Source organism: Coturnix japonica, chromosome 2 (genome assembly GCF_054131305.1).
Source record: "Coturnix japonica strain WE chromosome 2, WE-NBRP24, whole genome shotgun sequence".
NCBI classification, from domain to species: Eukaryota; Metazoa; Chordata; class Aves; order Galliformes; family Phasianidae; genus Coturnix; species Coturnix japonica.
This window is the reverse complement of record NC_140664.1, coordinates 122,274,705-122,292,972: the sequence shown is the minus strand read 5'-3', so window position 1 is coordinate 122,292,972 and position 18,268 is coordinate 122,274,705. Positions and strand designations below refer to the sequence as shown.

The window sequence follows — 18,268 nt, the reverse complement described above, 5'->3', positions numbered from 1 at the left end:
ATCTAGAAAGGCTGTAATTACTGTACGTTATAATAAATAAAATAATAAATATAACAGTAATAATATGCTACACTAATGTTTTGGATAGACAGAAAAACTAAATTTCTTAAAAGAAAAAAAAAAAAAGTTTGAATCACTTATATGAGAGAATATGTTTCTAAGAGTTTATAGGACTAACAGAATGCATCTTCCTGTAGCACCTAAACAGCAAGTCGCTCTAGGGAAAACATGAGAATATATCTATTTTTGGGAAATGATAATTGAAGTCTGCTTCTATGCTTTGAGTGAGGGATTTGCATGTAAGAACATGAATGTCTGAGGGTCAACATCTAAACTTCATGTGGACAGAACTATTGTTATCCAATAACTGAGGAAAAGTGGAGATTGTTCCCCTCAATCTCCAGTTTACAACTACGCTTTTTGCCTCTGACTTCTAGATTTGCACATCTTTCCATCCAGGCACTAGCAGGCTGAAGCAGCACTGATTTCCCTCTTATTGTTCTTATGGATTATTCTCATGCCCTTAGGCCTCAGAATCCTGTGACAGTGATGTATCTATTAAATCAGGTTTCCCATAGGGTAGAGATTACCACTTTGGAAACAGCAGTAAAGATGTTATTTTCTTTCATGTCTCTTGTTTTATACATTTTAGTTCCCTTAGAAAGATGAAGAAAAGGAAATAAATAAATAAACAAACAAATAAATAAATAAATAAATAAATAAATGATGTAATAATAATTACCCAGTAATGTTCACACACAAAGTCACCACCTAATCAGTGTTCAACATTGGCTTCAGACCTCTCAGTTTTCGGGGACTCTCTCTCTCTCTCTCTCTGTTTTTTTGATTTATTAGCCTCAATCATATTAGTAATAGTAAAAGTAATAGTCTTGTGCGGGTTGGAAGGGACCTTAGAGATCATTGAGTCCAACCCCCCTGCTGCAGAGCGGCACTTCTACCACTTGTGCCACAGGGGGGATTCAGACCCTGGGCCCCAGTGTTGCAAGGCGGCATTCCTACCACTGCGCCACCAGGGCACACCCACTGCGTCAACAGGGCACATTGTATTATATTGTGTTATCTTGCATTCCGATATCATATTTAGTAAAATAAGTTTTTCCTCCTTAGATTGCTGCCTCTGTTCTTTTTCCCAATCCCCCCCTTTTTTTCCCATTCCCCCCCTTTTTTCCCCATTCCTTTCCAGGCTGGGGGCCCTACAGGGCAGCTGCCCCTGTCACAGGCAAAGGTAAATCTGGGCAACCCGTGACACAGGCACAGTGTGCTTCAATAGCCATAAACACATCTTAAGCAGAGAAAAACGAACAAACAAAATTATCCTGGGAAAATATGGCTAGTTCTTAGCTTCTCTTACAAAAGCATTTCAGGGGAAAATATGCTGTAACAAAGAGTGCTATGTTGGGATATTGTTGAATAAGCTGTTGAATATTGTTTTTCCCTATAATCCCTTGTGTTTTGTTCTTACTGTTGTTGGCTTGCCTCTTAAATAAAAAGATAACCTCATTTTTAGTGTCAGTGTATCCCATCAGATATGAAAGGTCCAAAAAAATTTTTGTGCATGTAAGCCTCACTCATGAAACATTCCTTGCACAATGATTTTCAGGTTAGAGTTAATCAGGTCTCTGTCCCCTTCATACCAAATATTTCTTAATTGTGCTGAAGAACAGTTCTGGAGACTACCTACAATGTGCCATGCACCCAAAAATGTATTCAGTATACATTTCAGTATTTCTTTTCTTATTACATCTCTGTCAGGGCCAGCCTAAGTCCAATACTCCAGCTGAGGCCACATGAAGGCTGGCTACAACCCCACCCCGCTGGCTACAACACGGTATTGTAATCCATTCATGTACCAGGATTAATCTAATAATTTCTATACAAAACCACTGTGATTTAATAAGAAAACACACAATGTTACAGCTCATTTTTGTCAAGGAATAACAGTTAGTTACATCTTGTTTGAAAACATAATACTACAGACAGAAAAGAAATACTATGACTATGACTTGGCAGAGTAGTATTATTTCTGATTTTTCTATTAAGTGATAATACATATATAAAATAAACTTTTATATATATATATATATATATATATATATTTAAACTAACCAAAACTACAATTCAGTTTAACTACCATTATTTCAAATTGCACTACTTAATTACCAAATGTTACCAAATAACAGCTGAATTCACAAGACCCATTGTTGAGATAATTGATGCTGCACACTCTTGGCAAAATTGCACAAATAGCAATAGCTAGGAAGACATTACAGCAAATGCATGTTTGCCATTTGAGAAGAAAACTGATCAAGATGATAAACACCATCAAATAAATTAAACAGTAACAAAAAATTGTTTAAACATTTTTCAAAGTCTTTCAATTCAGCCTGCAAACTATTAGCAGGAGAATTTTGCAATAGTGAGGAGATAGTACAGAATGGGAACAGCAGCAGCCAAAAACTGATGCTGATATTTCAAAATTTGTTTTGCTGGTACAACAACCTCCACGTAAGTCAGAGCAGAGCATCCTCCCCCATTGGATGCTACAAGCAGTCCAAGCTGACAGTACAAGGTGCTAGAAGGAGTTTGGTGTCTCACGGCTTATGTATTAGTTGTATATAGACAGGGGCATGGATATGTGTAAAGGCAGAGCAACTGTGTCTCCTCCAAACAAGAAGTGTGTAAAACTTGTTTTCCCAGAAGAGGGAACATGCTTATACTCCATGTCCTCTAGCAGCAGAGGTGAACATTTAGTATTCTATATAGAGAGAATTTTGAGGGATACAAGAGCATTTAGAAATTTGTACCTGTTTATTAACCACATGTTACTTGATTTACCTATTGTATTGACAACATTGATCCTGTTAATTTTCACTTAATTGCATGTCAGTAGTAAATCAATTAGCTGCTTCAATACTTTGAACTAAGCAGTTTTTCCTGTAGCAATTCATACATGATTAAACTCAGTCCAAAAAGCAGTTGACTACTTGAAAAACTTTACTCACGTAGTATGATCAGTTGATGGGCAGTGTTCTTCTTCTCCAGGATATAGTTTTGCTCCACTTCCAAGTTCCCACTTAAACATTTTAGCAATGGAATCAGTATCTTGTATCTCTTCCAAGGCTGGTTGATACCATCCACACTGGGTGTTATCTTCAAAACTGCAGATTTCCTTAGCTTTAGAGATGAACAGCAAATATTTCATGTTTATACAAAACAGGGGATTGTTAATTTATACCATGATAAAATAAATATAAAAACAGGGGATTGAATTTGTAGAATCCAATTAATACTTACACACTTCTAAAATTAATATTTTTTCCCCTACAGATAAAATATCCATGATATTTTCTATGTTCTTTCCTATGAGGCAGATATTTTTTAGAAATAAAGCAATTATTTTCACCCTTGATAATTATCAGTGCATGTGCTCTGATCAGCTTTCAGGCCATTCAAATAATCTATCATGTAATACACACTGGGATGTATGTAAAATGCATCTGATGTTATTGTATGTTAGTCCTACTTTAACACATTGATGATATTACAAACTCATTGCAAATGTATAAAAAAAATCCCACACAGAAACTCAGAGAAACCAGTTAATTATTTCAAGCAGACCCTGAAATTCCTGAAAACTACATAATAATGCTAATATTTGACATTGTTGTCAAGTACTGAACTTATCTTACTAAGTAAATATGCAGATGCTTGTGCCTCAATTTTTGATTTCCCGAGTAACTGGACAAGAAAAATGAGCTCACTACCATCCCTCCCTCATAATGCATCTCCCTAAAGAATATTTGAGTGGTGAATTGGAGCTAACTGTTTCTTCTTCATTTATGCTATTTAGTCTGCAGAATTCTGACTACAAATGATAGGGAGTGTGTTTTGAATTATAGTTTTATATCTTCATTGAGATATTGAAGAAATAAAGCACAGACAGTGTGGTCTGTCTAGATCTCTATCCATATGAGGATTTGTGATGCTTCCTGAGACTACAGAGCAGAACAGTATTATGGTATTCTACCCTAATTAAATTAAAAAAAAAGAAAGAAAGAAAAAAAAAACAGTTTTAAAAACATTGCTTCAGATAAGAAAGATAACACATCCCTGAGAAAATATTTCCGCCTTCATATGGGACATACTTAATTTCTTCTATTCCAGCATTGTCATTCGAATGATTAATAGCCAACAATGCTGTAGTGATCAGAGCGTTTGGAAAAAGCAAATGTATGAAAGTATATGTTCCCCAGTGCTTAAATATCTAAAAAGGAAAAGACTGTAAGACATCATAAACTTCTGAGGAATAAAGTGTCTATCCAGAGGGCTCTTCATGTATTTTTCCAGTGTAGTTTTTCAATGGTTAGTGTTTATACACATTATAGGAAATAACCCCACTCACACTTACATGCCAGATTAATTCACATAAGAAACAGACAGTATGAAGCCTAGTTATACATTTATTAGCTAAGTCCTCAGTCCTGAGAGAAGTGTCTGGAGTTTTAAGGCAGAAGGTCTTTGACAGTTTCTCCTATAATACTATAGCATGAACTGGTGCAACTCTGAAGCAATAAACAAATGTCTCAGAAATCTATGGACCTTGTCTGGTGATACTGTCCATTTTCCCTGCTCCATGGTTCTCATCAGGTGTTTAGGAATTTAGAGATTGAGACACTCACTAGCTTTTATGTGGAGTACACCACGCTGTATACTCTAGCCATATGAAAACACCTGGGACCCATAACAGGATTAAATTTATTTTCTCATTTTAACTTAGGAGGTTTAACACTAGGTTCTACTGTCAAATCAGAGTTTACAGCTCATTTGGCAAAATCAAACTTACCAAGTGAACAAAGTAATGGCAAAAACATTATTATTTTCATAGCTGAACTACAGCGTGTTTGCTGCTGAAAACACTAACTACAGTTCACAGAAGTAGATAAGAAATTAAGCCAAGTATCCCAGACAAGTGCCCCAAATATGAGACTACAGAGTTATTCTGTCTTCTAAACTGTTCAACATTTGAAAAATTGTTATGTCAATATATTTGATGAAAGGGGTTTTCTTTTACCTATTTTGCCAATAAGTTGAATATATAAATATATAAAACAACAAATCCAACTGTCCCATTAAGATGCAGGGTGCAGAAAACACCTCAGCTTTACATATTTTGAGCAAAATTTTATTCTTTTTCTAGGGAAAATCTTTTTTTTTTTTTCCTTTTTTTTTTTTTTAAATTATGCCTAAATGTTAATATCAAATCACAAAGTTAAATAAGCAGTAGTTAAAGCAATACATGGAATAGGCAGAAATTAATAAAATAGGAAAGTACAGAATTTAGTACACTCACCACAATCTGATTCATCAGAATTATCAGAGCAGTCAGGTCTAAAATTGCACTTCTGGATCATGTGGATGCAATGTCCAGAGTCTCTACAGACAAATTCATTCTCTGTGCAATTGTTGAAGGGGAGTGTGATAGGACTGGAAGTTCCTGATAGAGTTGTAGAGATTGTTGGCAAGCTTCCTTTAAAAGATAAGGAAAATTCTGAGAAACGGAACAAAGGTACTCCAGATTTTTTATGACTTCTTTTATTTGCCACTCAAATCCTTGCTCAAAGTTACAGTTTTATGGGGAAAAAGCTTAGCTGGACAGGCTGGTTTTTTTTTAAATGCCGCCCAGCAGACAGTCAACTGAACACATGATGGCTATGTTTCCTTGGTGAAAAGCCCTTGGTCAGTCATATCAGCCAACCACTATTTACACAGCCCTCAACACCTGTAGCAACTTACTTAAATCTCTCACCTGGCTTTCCAATTTAAATGAAAGTAGTCAGTTACTTCAAAAACTAATGACACAGAGATCGTCAGAACAGTTACAAAAACTCAATCTCCTTGAGAAGCAAAGCTAAGAGATTGTTAGATAACAAAGGCCATTTTTCAACACCCTGAATACTGTAGCTAATTGTAGAAATTACCAGGTAACTTTCTAACCTTTTAATTTCATCAATGAAGAAATATTTTTTTTCCCCTCTAGAAAAATGTGCTATTATTATCTTGTTCCACCACAGCTTTTCAATACATTTTTTATGTTTTTGTCCTTCTGTTGTTTACTATACACCTTTCCTCAGGCTAACTTTCATTTCTTGAAAACCTTTGCTATCCTTGTCCAGAAAAAGAATTTTCATTATACAATTCCTTCTTTGTATTTAATCATTAATGAAATCATTAGGTGTTTTGTTTTGTTTTGTTTTGTTTTCCATTTAAGGCACAATATCATCCAGACTGATAATAGATTCCCCACAAACATGATACACATATTTTGAAAGGTAGCAAACTCCTCTATGATATCAAATGAATGATCCATTAATATGGATTAATATGAATCAACTCCTTTCCCGCATTTGAAATAATCCCTTTTCTATAATTCTGAAATACCATTTTGTCTAGAGGAAACATCACCGATTAACTCATAGTTAAAGCATTCAAATCGTGCATCAAAAATGCATGCTCAAGTTTCCTACATCTTTTATATCGCATTAGTGACTTTACCATCAAGTTAATAAGCCCACCTCTCCTTGTTTGAATTTCTTAATAAATGGCATCTGGAAGCTGGAAAAGGTTTCCTGAAGAAGTTGTGGATGCCCCAGAGAGGTGTACAGGCTGAATGGAGCCCTAGGTAGCCTGAAGTAGTAAGTGGTAATCCTGCTCATGGCAGAAGGGTTGGAACTATACGATTCTTAAGATCTCTAACAAGGCAAGCCCTTCTATGATTCTATGATGATCCATCAGACTACATATAAAGATGCAGTTAATAGTAATCCCCTTAAAATCTCTTCTGTGATAGATGTAACGTAATACAATTCTGTAGATGTCGTAATACTCTACGGTACCCATGACTTCTGAGTGCAGGCTGCCTCATCACCTGAACTGTTTGCATGCTGTAATGTGAAAGCAATTGCCTGTGTAACAACTTTAAACATTATTCAGGTGAGAACGAAGGTTGCATTAAAAAGATTTCACTGAATCAGTACTGCTAAATTTGCTTTCTTTCTTGTAATCAAAATTCCAAAGAATATGAAAGCTCCCTATTTGCTAAGAATTTGTTAAAAAGAGTCTCTTTAGGACCTTATGTATACAGCTATTTTCTCTTGATGCCTGTCTCAGTTTCATTGTTAGATCTGATTTAGTTTGATCTGGTTATGCTTTTCCAGGTGCAGTACTTACAAATAACAGAAAACAATCAGCCCATGGAAAAGGGATTTACATAGCTTCAACTCTGTCCTTACCATTGTAAAGAGCACAGTCTAGAAATGACAAGTCATCAAGTCCAATGTCTCCAGTGAAACCATCTCCTACTGTACCTTTCACCAAGATCTAGGGAAAGAGTAATTAAAAAATCATTTTTCAGTGTACAGTAGACTTCCACTTCTCATTAAATGTTTCATATTGATGGATAAAAAAGTCATTTTCCATGTCTCACACTTAAAATAAGATTAAATTTGTTCTAGAGGATATATTCTATTTAGAGACACTTTACAGAAGGGGCTAATTATTATCAGCTTTCATTGGTGGTCACATTAATCACAGTGAACCATAATACAATAGTTAGCTTTATAATCATGTAAATCCACTGAAACATCATTGTGATATAAAATGATGGCAAGACATTATCGTAAGTGGCACATTATGATTAGCTCCTTTGGTACTTATTGTAACAATATTAATAATGGTCAATTATAATAACATTTATGTGAATAAATTATATACCTTCAAATCTCTGTATGATGAAAACAAGTAGGTTATAGGTGTGTTCTGGAATCCTTTGAATAAAAATATTCTAAATACTCTACAAATTCATTAGAATTGTCAATGTTATAGCTGCTTACTTTCTCATTATCATCTACTACCAAGGAATAGGAGATGTTAATGCTGGTGAAACACTCTATAGATGACTGAATAAGCCTATTTATTTTGAGCTGTACTGAACTGTAAAAACTTAAGTGAGTGATTAGGGAAAGATTTAATGAGAATTTCCTTGATGCAACTAATTCATAAGTCACTATTCACAAATGAAAAGGGAGGGAGAGGGAGGAGACAAGAGAGAGGGCAAGAGAGGGAGAAAGAAAAAAAAAAAAAAGCCTTCTAAATCCATAACACACATACACACAAAACCAACCACATATATATGTATATATATATATATATATATATATAGCTATTTTCAAACTAAACAAAATAAAAATGCTTAGAAACGGGACAAATTAAGATGTCTAGTATTTGGAAATGTCATACATGAAAATGCATTATTTCAAAGTGACAAAATTTCCTTCAGTTTAATTTTGACTGGCAAATGCACAACAGTTTACACGAAATCTTGGCAATTTTTTATGCATGAGTTATTATCTGTTCATAATTTATTACTCATAAATGAGCTAAAATTCAGGCAGTGGCAGAGGGTTTGGTTACCAAAATATATAATTATTAGAAGACAAAAATGAAGCTCTATAAGCTACTCTGTTTTTCAGTGGGATTGTGCTGAGTTTTGACTAATGTGAACTGGTAGGTTGAGAGGCCTGCGCCCATCTAGCTGGCTGCAACACTGTGAAGACATGCTTATTTATCACCTCCTACCAAGCTTTCCCTGGAGGAAATAAAATTCCTATCCCTCCTTAAGCAGTAATACCTTTATCAAGTGTATAGTAATATCAAGTGACAGACCTGGCATCACACTGTAGGAGTAAGGCAAATTGGAAAATCTTCCTATTGATATAATGGCAATAATAATATCAATAAATTACTTAATTCCTCCCCCTCCTTCCCTTTTTACATTTGCCTTTTATTTATTTATTTACCTGGGGAATGGCATATAGCAAGAATTGAGTCAGTAAGACAGAAAACACAACATATAGGTGCATGCTCAAGTAAACATCTCTCAATGGACTTTATGTACATTCAAGTATTGGAGGTTTGTTCTAACCAATATTAAGGAGGCATAATTCATTGGTTTCTTTTCAATTTGTGGTTTTTTTATAGATTTTAGAAATGAGGACCATATTGTCTTGCATCTAGTAGTAGTTTAAAATAAAATCTATTAATAAGCTAGTTCTGCAGTATAAAACTCTGTTTGCTACTGTGGTTAAACACTGACCACTTAAATAATTTGCCTACTGAAATTCTGCAATCTTCATAAGCTATTATTAAACTATCTCCAAGGAATTCATCTACCATAAAATTCATTTCACATCTCATTTATTATTTGAATGAGGATGAATAGTTCCCAAATTTTCCAGCTTTCAGAACTTCAAGATCTAGTCTGAACAAAGATTATAGAGGTATGCTACATAAAACATGATTTTTACTCCATAAGAAGCAAAACAAATTAGAAGGACACATTATATGCAGAAACTCATTGATCTCTTTATATTTTGAAACAAGTAGATTTTTGAAGGGTGAAGGAACTCTGTGACAAATGTTTATAGGACAATTACAGTGAGTAACATTGTCCGGTACACATTCTATTTTTATAGCAATCCATAGTTCTATCAATACTTAATTCCCTCAGAAGTTTAGCAAAATTAAGATTTAATTTCCATACAAACATAGTTTTAGCTAGGGTGGAATTCATTGAGGTATGGAAAGCCCTAAAAGTATCTGAATGCACAAGAAATAGAGATTGAATAGGATGTACGTAGCTGGTCATACAGTCAAACAACATCTCTGGTCTGTCACAGGAAATATCAACAGTGTTACATAGTGACTTTATTAGAAGTCAGAACTTGCTGATTTTGTTAAGGGCTATTACAGTTACCTCTGATGAAAGACAAGGTGGTTTGGTTTGAACGGCATAGAAACATAAAAGTGTATAATAGTACAAACAAATCTGAAACAATCACAGAATCACGCATCTACATTTTAGAAGCACTATACAGACACAAAGAAAAAGTATCAAGAAAAGTAAAAAGTTTCTTATGACAATAGAATTTGTGTTATTATTCTCTAGAGGTCCATTTCAGCCCCTACAATTCTGCGATTATGTGAAATCTGAAAACCACAGAGTAGTGAATAACAAGTTAACAGGTATGAGAGGTGAAAGAAGCTAACACACAGAACAAAGATGACGAAACACGGGCAATACCTGGAGAGGGAGTTACCAAGCTGCAACAAACGCAGATGAATATCAGCATATATGAAGCATAATTGTAGAAATTAAAATCCGCAGAAACTAATGGCAACATTTAATAGACAAAAAAAAATAATTAAAAAACATGAATCTCAGCAGATTATTGGGGAAAGCACAAAGAATATGAGGAAAAGAAAGATAAAGTGAAAGTTGAAAATGAAGTTGCTGCTAGAGTGGAAATCCCTTATGACAAAATCCTTGAGAGAAAATTACTACCAGGGAATGATCAAGAGTGATAACAGAAAAATGAACACAAGTGGGCATTAGAAGTGTAATAAATAGAGGAATCCTTGACGAATTCACAGCATCTTTCAACACTGAATTTTGATGAAAGATATGAGTTTGACCAACAAAATTTAATGAACTCCAACTCATAAGTCAGTCAAAGATTCTAGCTTTTCTTGCTTGTTCCTCAAACTGCATGCATTGCTATAGAAGCATTTCACATATGCTCCAGCCTACCCAGAACTATGTGAAGAAGGCTGAAGGATCTCTCTAGCATGTAGCACCTCTGATTATGTCATCCCATAGTTTATCACCAGCAGGCTTTATAGTCTATCACCATCAGTCCTGCAAACTCCTGCACAAATAACCCACCGAGAAAGGCACATCCCACTGGGCACCAGTAGACCAAGTCTTCTGCAGACCTAAGAGTTCTTCAGTTCACAGCTAACAGTTTCAAGGCAAAACTTCCAAGATGTCTCTCTCTCTCTCTAAATTGTAATGTTTCACTCTGTGAATATCCTGCCATAACAAAGTAAGACCTCATGCTTCCAAAAGAAGAATTCCAGTGATTCTGAAAGTTGTTTTCTGATGTTTCATGCAGAAATGACACTGAGTGACTGCAATGGGGAGAGCTTCCCAGCTAAGCAGTTGGTGGGCACAAGGAAACTCCTTAGGGCTCTAGAACATAACAATAGAAACTACAGTCCTATAGATCTCTTCTGTCTTGCAGATGCTGCAAGGGTCATCTCACATTGTACTGTATAACATTTAGAGGGGTTAAAATAAATATTTTTTAATAACATTGTTTGCAATGGAAGAAATTTCCCCTAATTAAAAGATGTCTACAATGCACAGAGGGATTGATTTTGCTATTTTCACATAGCAGCGCAATTCCATTTTCTATATCCAAAGAAATTTGAATGAGAAGAGCAAAGCAAAACAGCTACATTCATCTAGAGATGTAAAAATAGTATCTTTGCACTTTCTTCTGAGCAGAAACTCATGTCAGATTTTATGATTTTTCAAGGAGGATGAAAGTAAACACCATTCACCGTTGACATGAGTTAGGCTATGATAGACAGGTTTTTACTGTCTTTTCAAATGCACTTATAAGGAAAAAGCATGTAAGTAGATATCTCAGGGATATGAAAATAAATTTGGATCATATAAAGATGTAAGTACACTCAACAGTCTGTTTTATTTTCAGTGCTGAATCAAGTGTCCCATAAAAAGTAACGTCTCTGACAAGGAATATATTTTCACTAGCAGTTTTCAGCAAAAGTAAATTAATGCAACTTCTTCCTCTATTTTCCAAATCACAGGGGTTGGTTATTTCTGTAATGCATCTAGGGAGTTACACATACAGAACAGTTACTGAAATATTGCAGATGAATACTGTACTCCTTTGCTTACAAGGGGAATCACAAGCCCTCATATAATCGTAGAATCTTTTGAGTTAGAAGGAACCTCTAAAAGTCATCTAGTCCAACTCTCCTGCAGCAAACAGGGAAACTTAGACCTAAATCAGGTGCTCAGAGCCCCATTCAACCTGACCTTGAATGCATCTACTAATGGGACTTCCACTATATCTCTTGGCAACTTGTTCCAGTGCTTCACCACCCTTGCTAGAGAAAAAATCTTTCTTACATCCAATTTAAATTTCCATTCTTTTGGTTTAAAACCATTTTCCCTTGACCTATCACAACAGATCCTGTAAGAGTTCTCTTTCTTACAGTCTCCCTTTAGATATCAAAAGGCTGCTTCCAGGTCTTCCTGGAGTTTTTTTTCCAGTCTGAATAACCCCCACTTTCTTAACCTGTCCTCATAGAGGAGGTACTCCATCCCTTGGATCATTTCTGTGGCCTGCCTCTTGAGACCTCCACTGGTAGTACACTCAAACACAACTCAACTCTTCCCAAGAAAGTGAGAATTGCAGCTCCCAAGAAAGTGAGAATTGCAGCTCTCCATTCAAGTTCAAGTACTTCCCAAAAGGTCCAGAATACACAGTCTCTCAGTAACTACTCATATTAGAATACCAGATTATTAAGTTCCTTGTCAAGTTCTTGGTCATTCCATTTTCTGAATTCAAAAGGTAATAGGATCACTACAGGTACAAAGTATGTGTATATTGGGCTAGCTTTATTACTTGTGAATTTTAACATTAGAGATACACTTAATCTTGCCTCAGAGACAGTCATTTTTTTGACGTAAAAAAATTATCTCTGAATTTTCTGGTTCATTCATTTGATCAGTTCTGCTCACTGATATCTTATTTAACACTGATATAAAATATCTAATGGAATAGTAACAAACTTCAGCAACAATTTGATGGCATTTAGAACAGGTTTACTGTGAAATTTAAAATTCTGAGAAAAAGGTTGAGATGGGGAGGACAGGACCAATGGAAATCACAACCATTCAGAATGCTATAAATGGCTTTGCCTGCATGGAAATATTCTCAAAAATGTGAATTTGCAAGATATAAGATTGGTAAACAATGATCTTTTTATTGGAATGTGGCAAACAAATGACAGAGTTGCATAGCAAGGGAAGAGGAATATGTGGTATCGGTTATCTTATGTATATGCCCATATTTTACATTTGCAGGAGAAAAAGTAAAGGTCTGAGTTTAAAAAAATCCAGGCCACCTTCAGAGTCTATGGATATTTATTAACTAGGTAACTCAAAAAAAAAACCAAAAACCAAACAAAACAAAAACCATCCTGCTTGAGAGTATCAAGTGAATCTGAACATTTCCTTTTCAACCTGAATATCACTTATGAGATAATAAGCACTTCAAATACTGGGGAAACAGACCAGAAAAACAAACAAACAAACAAACAAACAAACAAATAAATATTCGGAAGTACTTCCCCAAAGAAAACCATCCCATGAACATATTGCAAATTCAGAGTTATCAGACGGTTACTAAGAGCTTTTAGATTGCACTGTCATTTATATACTTTCAGAGTTTTATGTTGCATCATACATATCATAACCTAGAAGGATCATACCTGAAATGGCTTAGAGCTGCTGATGTACAGCGTGTGCCTTATCCATCTTCCTCCTTGATTTCCATACTTGTACCACAGCAGTGTTCCCTTCATATTACTCATAGTTCTCTGGAAGACTGACAAAGTGTAAACTTGCTTTCCAGACATATGATAATGAAAGCGGAAAATGCAGGTTCGATTGTAAGTAGGACTGAAAAGAGGACTAAGCAAAACAGCCTTATCTCCAAATTCTTGTGGCTCTGAAGACTCCATATACAGGTAATGCCCCAGACTTGTGCCTGTCGTGTGATCCTTTAATGGTCCTGTATTAACTGTAGGGGTTGGTCCTTGTATCCTGATCCAGTCAAAGTCATCCTCCGTGTCCTGTGCCCAATTGCATAGCCCATTTTCAAAGTCACACTGTAGGTCAGGGTCTGAAATGCACATAGAACAGAATGGCAAGTGTAAAATAAACAAAACAATACCAGAAAGTGGTATTGCTTTAATATATTCTTTATCACTGCCTTTCTGAGAAAAAGAAAATAATTTGTTTTCAAATACTTGTAACATAGATAAAAACCCATTTGGTCTATGCAAGAATTCTCCCCCAAAAAACGAATCATCCGGTAATCAATACATTATTCTTTCATTTAATAAATACTGTGAAGAACAACTTGATAGCATGAATAGTAAAATGATTTATGCATCTTTACAATTAAAGTATGAAAAAATCCCTGATTTTTTATTTTTATTATTTTAATTTTTGAAAACTGACGGACTAGATTAAATAAATCACAGAACTTAACTTTGTGGTTAGACATAATAAGTGACTTAATGTGTTTTTACATGACACACACCAAATTCAAAAGGCATTTATAACACATCATTATTTAACATCAAGACAAAATATATTGATTAGAACTATTAATTCTAATATAAAGAAAACCAAGCTGCGTATTAGAAATGGTTAACTAGTGTTCCAGCTTTTCATCTACCTTTTATAAACAGTAATTAATGATTAATATGTAATTATTAATCATGTAATAGCCAATTCTTTGATATTTTATTTAAGCTTTTATTTGTTAAAATGTTTAAAACTGAAAAATCAGCCATTCAGTATTTTCTTCCTGTAGATTTCAACATGCATAAAGAAAGATCACCATTTTATAGGTTGGAAAACTGAGACGCACTGGAAATCCTGCACTACCTTTGATATTCAGATCAACTGATCATACTCAGCAGATACCAATGCAGTCTGGTATCTCCTGCTATCAAGCATGTAGGGTGCTCACTGTTTCTCAAACTCACTCTGATTTGCATAATTTGGTTACCATAGGATGTGCTAAAGCATCTGCTAGTTAATTTTGTTCAATATTAATGTTTTTGAGTTCTTAAAATTGATGAAAGTGTGCTTGGGTGAGAAAATCGACTCTGCCCTTTAGCACTACAATGTGAATGCCCAAAACATGAATGAATTCCTACAACCTACTTGTCTGAAAGGGAAAGTGATGCCCAAAATACCTAGTAATTTCTAATAACACAGGTATTTTTATATTTTCCAGCTAGATAGTGCTATATAGAGATAGGATACGCACTTTTTTTAGTCCACCTATATTATTTTATTTTTATCATTGTAGCCCAAACCAGCACATTAACTGAGATCAACTGGGAGACTGAATTCTCTCCATTAAAATAAACTTGTAATGCATGTGTGCATTTTGAAAAAGAATTAAAGAAATACGACTCATTAGAATAAAAGAGGTTGAATTGCAATTGCACTTACCTTTGTATGTTACTCATCATTTGCATTTAAGCTAATAATTTTCAGAGACTTCTATCAGTAACTATATTCAGTTGCATCATCACTGGCTATGACACTGATAGGCTGTAATTTTACTTTGGTGTTTTGTTTTTTTTTTTAACTGTGGGGATTAATTGGCAGTTTGTTTTACTGTAGAGCAATAATGGAAAGTACTCACTGCACTTGTCTTCATCTGATCCATCCCCACAGTCATCCACAAGATCGCACACCAATAAACGGCTAATACATGCTTTTGTGTCTCTGCACCAAAACCGATTAGGACCTTCACAGCTTGATGCTGGAGGTGGAAGAGCACAATTTTCAAATGTAATATCATCAATTGCTGAGACACCATCATAAAATCCCAAGCTGATTTTAATGAGTGAAAATTGGAAGGGATGCGAAAGACGTCCAAGCTGTATGACTGACTTCAACCATTGATTTCCCTGGTTGTAATATACCCTCCAAAGAACAGTAGGCTCATCCAGCCCATCCACAAGCAGCTGCATCTCCGCTGCTCCAACTGACTGTCCATAATTGTAATACCTAAAATGACAACAACAAACTTTTAATGCCTTTAATTTTTTTTAATAGTATTTTAAACAACATTTTAAAATCATTAATATATAACTGAGTAATCATACAGCTAAACTGGTTTTGTTCCTGACTCTGTTTCCAGAAGTGTGGTATTTCCAGACTTATAGATCAACTCCTTCATAATCATCTTTCTACAGTAAATATATTTGACACTACTGAGCAATACACAGAATAATGCTAAAATCATGCAAAGATTTATTTATGCCATACATATTTGACCTGAGTATACAAATAATGGCAGTTCTTTTTCTACTTCCCTCTTTGACAAGATTTTCAGAGTATGTGGTAAGAATGTAGCTGAAATACTTACTTTCCCTATGAAGATTGGAAAAGGACTGAAACTGGATTTTCAAGTCTTGCACTGGAGCTATCTTTCAAAGAAGGTACAATTCAACTTTGCATACTCTACTGATAACTCAAATGATGACTCAGGTGAAGTATGATGGATGATTTAGGATTTGATTTTGGATTATTTCTAAGTCTTGAGAGAATGTTTTCAGTTTGATAAGTCAAAATATTATCAAAATATTAGTGGTGTTTGCCTATGTATATGCAGACATAGTCCTTTAACGAGACTTTGCCAAAAGCTTTGCTGCAAATAAATCCCATGTTTTGGTTCTATTCTTCAGCTTTCTACATATTGATCATAAAGAAGATTATCTGATTAAGGAATAGACAAAGACAATAAATACTGCAGAGGAGGCTGTGTACTACTGTAAATTATAGCCACAGTTTCAATCTAAGAGAAACTATGTGAGATGATCCAGAATTTTTAAAACTTTTTTATTTTTTTCCCCCATACCAAAAGGACATTGTGCAATTTGATCCTGTTTGTCCGAACTCTGGGCTTCGTAGCTGAGCAACTTGCGAAATGCTGCTGCTGTTTTTCAAAATGAACATAAAATGACCTAACAAAAGAAAACACAAAACAACTTTTTACTCTGAAGAAAGACTTCAAATAGTTCAAAATCATCACATTAAAACTGATTAAAGAGCAAGTATATCTATGCCAGCCCTTTGTGTCTAGGCCTGGATTGATTTACCTTCAGCCTTGTTGTAGGTATGATCTTGAGGAGGAGCTTGCCGCTGGAAAGCAGGTTCAAGAGTACTGCTGGAACTTCTTATCCAATCAAACCCATCTGCATTTGCAGCTTCAGACCAACCACAGCTATCACTTTCAAAGTCACACACAGAAACTGAAATGAGGTAAGAAACATTTCATTTTGTCATTGTGCATGACATGACTGAGAAAGCTTTACAGATTGAAAAGGAAATAAAACATTTTCAAAATGTCACCACCGTCCTAGACAAAAAGTCTAGTCAAGAGTTGTGGGGAAAAGAAGCTGTATTGGTTTTATAAAAAATGGAGTGAGATAACAGTCCCACAGGAACAACCGAGCTACCTCTGTACACAACGCATTCTTAAAGTAAAGCCTTTTCTCTAAAAGCAATGCAGCCAAAGCACACAAAGTGTGAGGAGCTGCTGAAAACAGACATTGCAAGTCTCATGCTGCAGAGCAGAAAAACAGAGCATGCAAAGCAATAACAAGACTTCTGCAAGATCTTTTAGGGAATAAATGTTAGAGCTAGAAATCAAATCCCTTATTTCCTGAATTTCAGCAAGTATGTTAAAGATAACAAAAGCATTCCTCTAGCTGTAAAAGGAATCAGGCGTTAAAGAAATACTACAATATTGGTAAAAGGAGGCCATCTCTGAAACACAAAATGTTGTACTAACAAAGGTGTGAAAAATATATTCAGCTGCATTCTTCTGTTCTTCTTTTAACACAGCAGTAATTCGTTAGAAACTATATATAATGAAAAATAAAGGAGTTGAAAAATGAGTGAAGAATATACATTGACAAACATTTATGACATTAAACAGAAGAAGCATTACACTTTCCTCTTCTGCACTTAAAAAATTCCACCCTAATCACAAAATGATACGTTTGCTTACTGTAATTAGAATAAGCATTTAATGGAAAACTTTAGGAAAACTATTTCAAGAACTTTTACCCAGCACTTCATTAATTATGCATAAGGCCCAAAATATTCACAGACATGACTGTCATTTCTACCATCATTTTATAAAGCTTTATCACAACTTGTAGTGGCCATTTCAAATGACATCTCTTGGAAAAGAGAATTGTTTTTCATTGATTGAAAATATGAGGAGTTTCTTTTTCATTTTCTTTGCATAATCAGTATATTATTATTGGTGGAAGTTAGGGCTTCTACAAAAAACAAAATTTTGTGTGTTATTTAGCAAAGCACATGAAAACACAAATGAAAACAAAGTAAAATGTAAGAGATCAAAGAAAATATAATTTTTCTATGCATAGGGTGTATGTGGGTCAGAAATGTCAATCAAGTGTGAAGTTTGATTTATTATTTTTTTTTCTTTAGGAAGATTGCTTTGCTAGAATAACAACAGAATTATTAACAGAT

At 34.8% G+C, this 18,268-nt stretch overlaps 1 protein-coding gene across 4 annotated transcripts in view; it reads right to left on the bottom strand.

The window, feature by feature from the left end:
- MALRD1 (MAM and LDL receptor class A domain containing 1) overlaps positions 1–18,268 on the bottom strand; it is a 196,561-nt gene that overhangs the window by 135,237 nt on the left and 43,056 nt on the right. For all 4 annotated transcript variants that reach the window (XM_015853499.3, XM_015853500.3, XM_085538687.1 and 1 more), the window contains exons 14-20: positions 16,864–17,016; positions 16,623–16,728; positions 15,402–15,769; positions 13,444–13,856; positions 7,311–7,398; positions 5,372–5,548; positions 3,024–3,195 (exon numbers count right to left, since the gene is read on the bottom strand). In XM_015853499.3, coding sequence (XP_015708985.2) covers positions 3,024–3,195; positions 5,372–5,548; positions 7,311–7,398; positions 13,444–13,856; positions 15,402–15,769; positions 16,623–16,728; positions 16,864–17,016 — 1,477 coding nt within the window. The remainder of the gene's footprint in view (positions 1–3,023; positions 3,196–5,371; positions 5,549–7,310; positions 7,399–13,443; positions 13,857–15,401; positions 15,770–16,622; positions 16,729–16,863; positions 17,017–18,268) is intronic.